Source organism: Arachis duranensis, chromosome 4 (assembly GCF_000817695.3).
Source record: "Arachis duranensis cultivar V14167 chromosome 4, aradu.V14167.gnm2.J7QH, whole genome shotgun sequence".
NCBI lineage: Eukaryota > Viridiplantae > Streptophyta > Magnoliopsida > Fabales > Fabaceae > Arachis > Arachis duranensis.
The window spans coordinates 78,327,092-78,328,224 of NC_029775.3; the positions used below are offsets into that span (position 1 = coordinate 78,327,092).

General features: G+C 44.1%; 1 protein-coding gene across 1 annotated transcript in view; it reads right to left on the minus strand.

Annotated features, from left to right (window-relative positions):
• The window catches only part of LOC127746656 (uncharacterized), a gene marked incomplete at its 5' end in the record, with an annotated part of 38,157 nt that extends 37,479 nt beyond the window's left edge, over positions 1 to 678 (minus strand). The window contains one exon of the mRNA XM_052260575.1: positions 277 to 678. Within this exon, the coding sequence (XP_052116535.1) occupies positions 277 to 678 (402 nt within the window). The remainder of the gene's footprint in view (positions 1 to 276) is intronic.
• Between the last annotated feature and the right edge of the window lie 455 nt (positions 679 to 1,133).

Below are 1,133 nucleotides of genomic sequence, written 5' to 3' on the forward strand. Positions count from 1 at the left end.
TGAAAGCTCTCCTCGCACTCAGGAGTCCAAACAAACGGAGTGTCTTTGCGGGTTAACTTTGTCATTGGCAAAGCTATCTGTGAAAAGCCCTTGATAAACCTTCGATAATAGCCAGCTAAACCCAGAAAACTCCTTATCTCTGTTACGGTGGTTGGTTGCTTCCAATCCATCACAGCCTCCACCTTAGTTGGATCTACGGCTATTCCCTTCTTACTCACCACATGGCCCAAAAACTTCACCTCACTCTTCCAAAACTCACACTTAAGACATTTTTGCATAGAGTTTCTTCTCCTTTAGAATCTGCAACACAGTCCTCAAGTGTTCCGCATGCTCTTCTTCAGTCTTGGAGTAAATCAGTATGTCATCAATGAAGACAACAACGAATTTATCCAGAAACGGACGGAAAACTCTATTCATGTAATCCATAAACACTGCAGGAGCGTTCGTCAACCCGAAAGACATTACAGTGTACTTGTAATGACCATAACGAGTCCTGAAAGCGGTCTTAGGGATATCCTCACCCCTCACCCTTATCTGGTGATAACCGGATCGCAAATCGATCTTGGAGAAAACTCCAGCTCCTTGTAACTGATCCATGAGATCATCAATTCTCGGCAATGGGTACTTATTCTTTATTGTAACCTTGTTCAGCTGCCTGTAATCCACACAGAGCCGCATACTCCCATCCTTCTTCTTCACCAGTAACACTGGAGCACCCCACGGAGAGACACTTGGTCGTATAAAATTCTTTCCCAACAAATCCTCTAACTAAGATTTTAGCTCGTTCATCTCTAACGGTGACATCCTATAAGGAGCACTTGAGATTGGTCCCGCCCCGGGCACCAACTCAATAGCAAACTCAACCTCTCGGTTAGGTGGAAACTCATCAATATCATCGGGAAACACTTCCGGAAACTCACACACAACTGGAATCTGCTCCAACCTTTGATCATCACCTGAAACGCCCGCGGTTAACAATAGGATACCCTGACATTCGACACCAGAACAGTTCACCATCATCAAATTCAAATAATAATTATTCACCATGACCGGCCCTTCAGTATCTTCTGGCATAAAGTACACCGACTTTGTAGAACAATCTAGCAGAACATGGTTCTTAGATAACCAGTCCA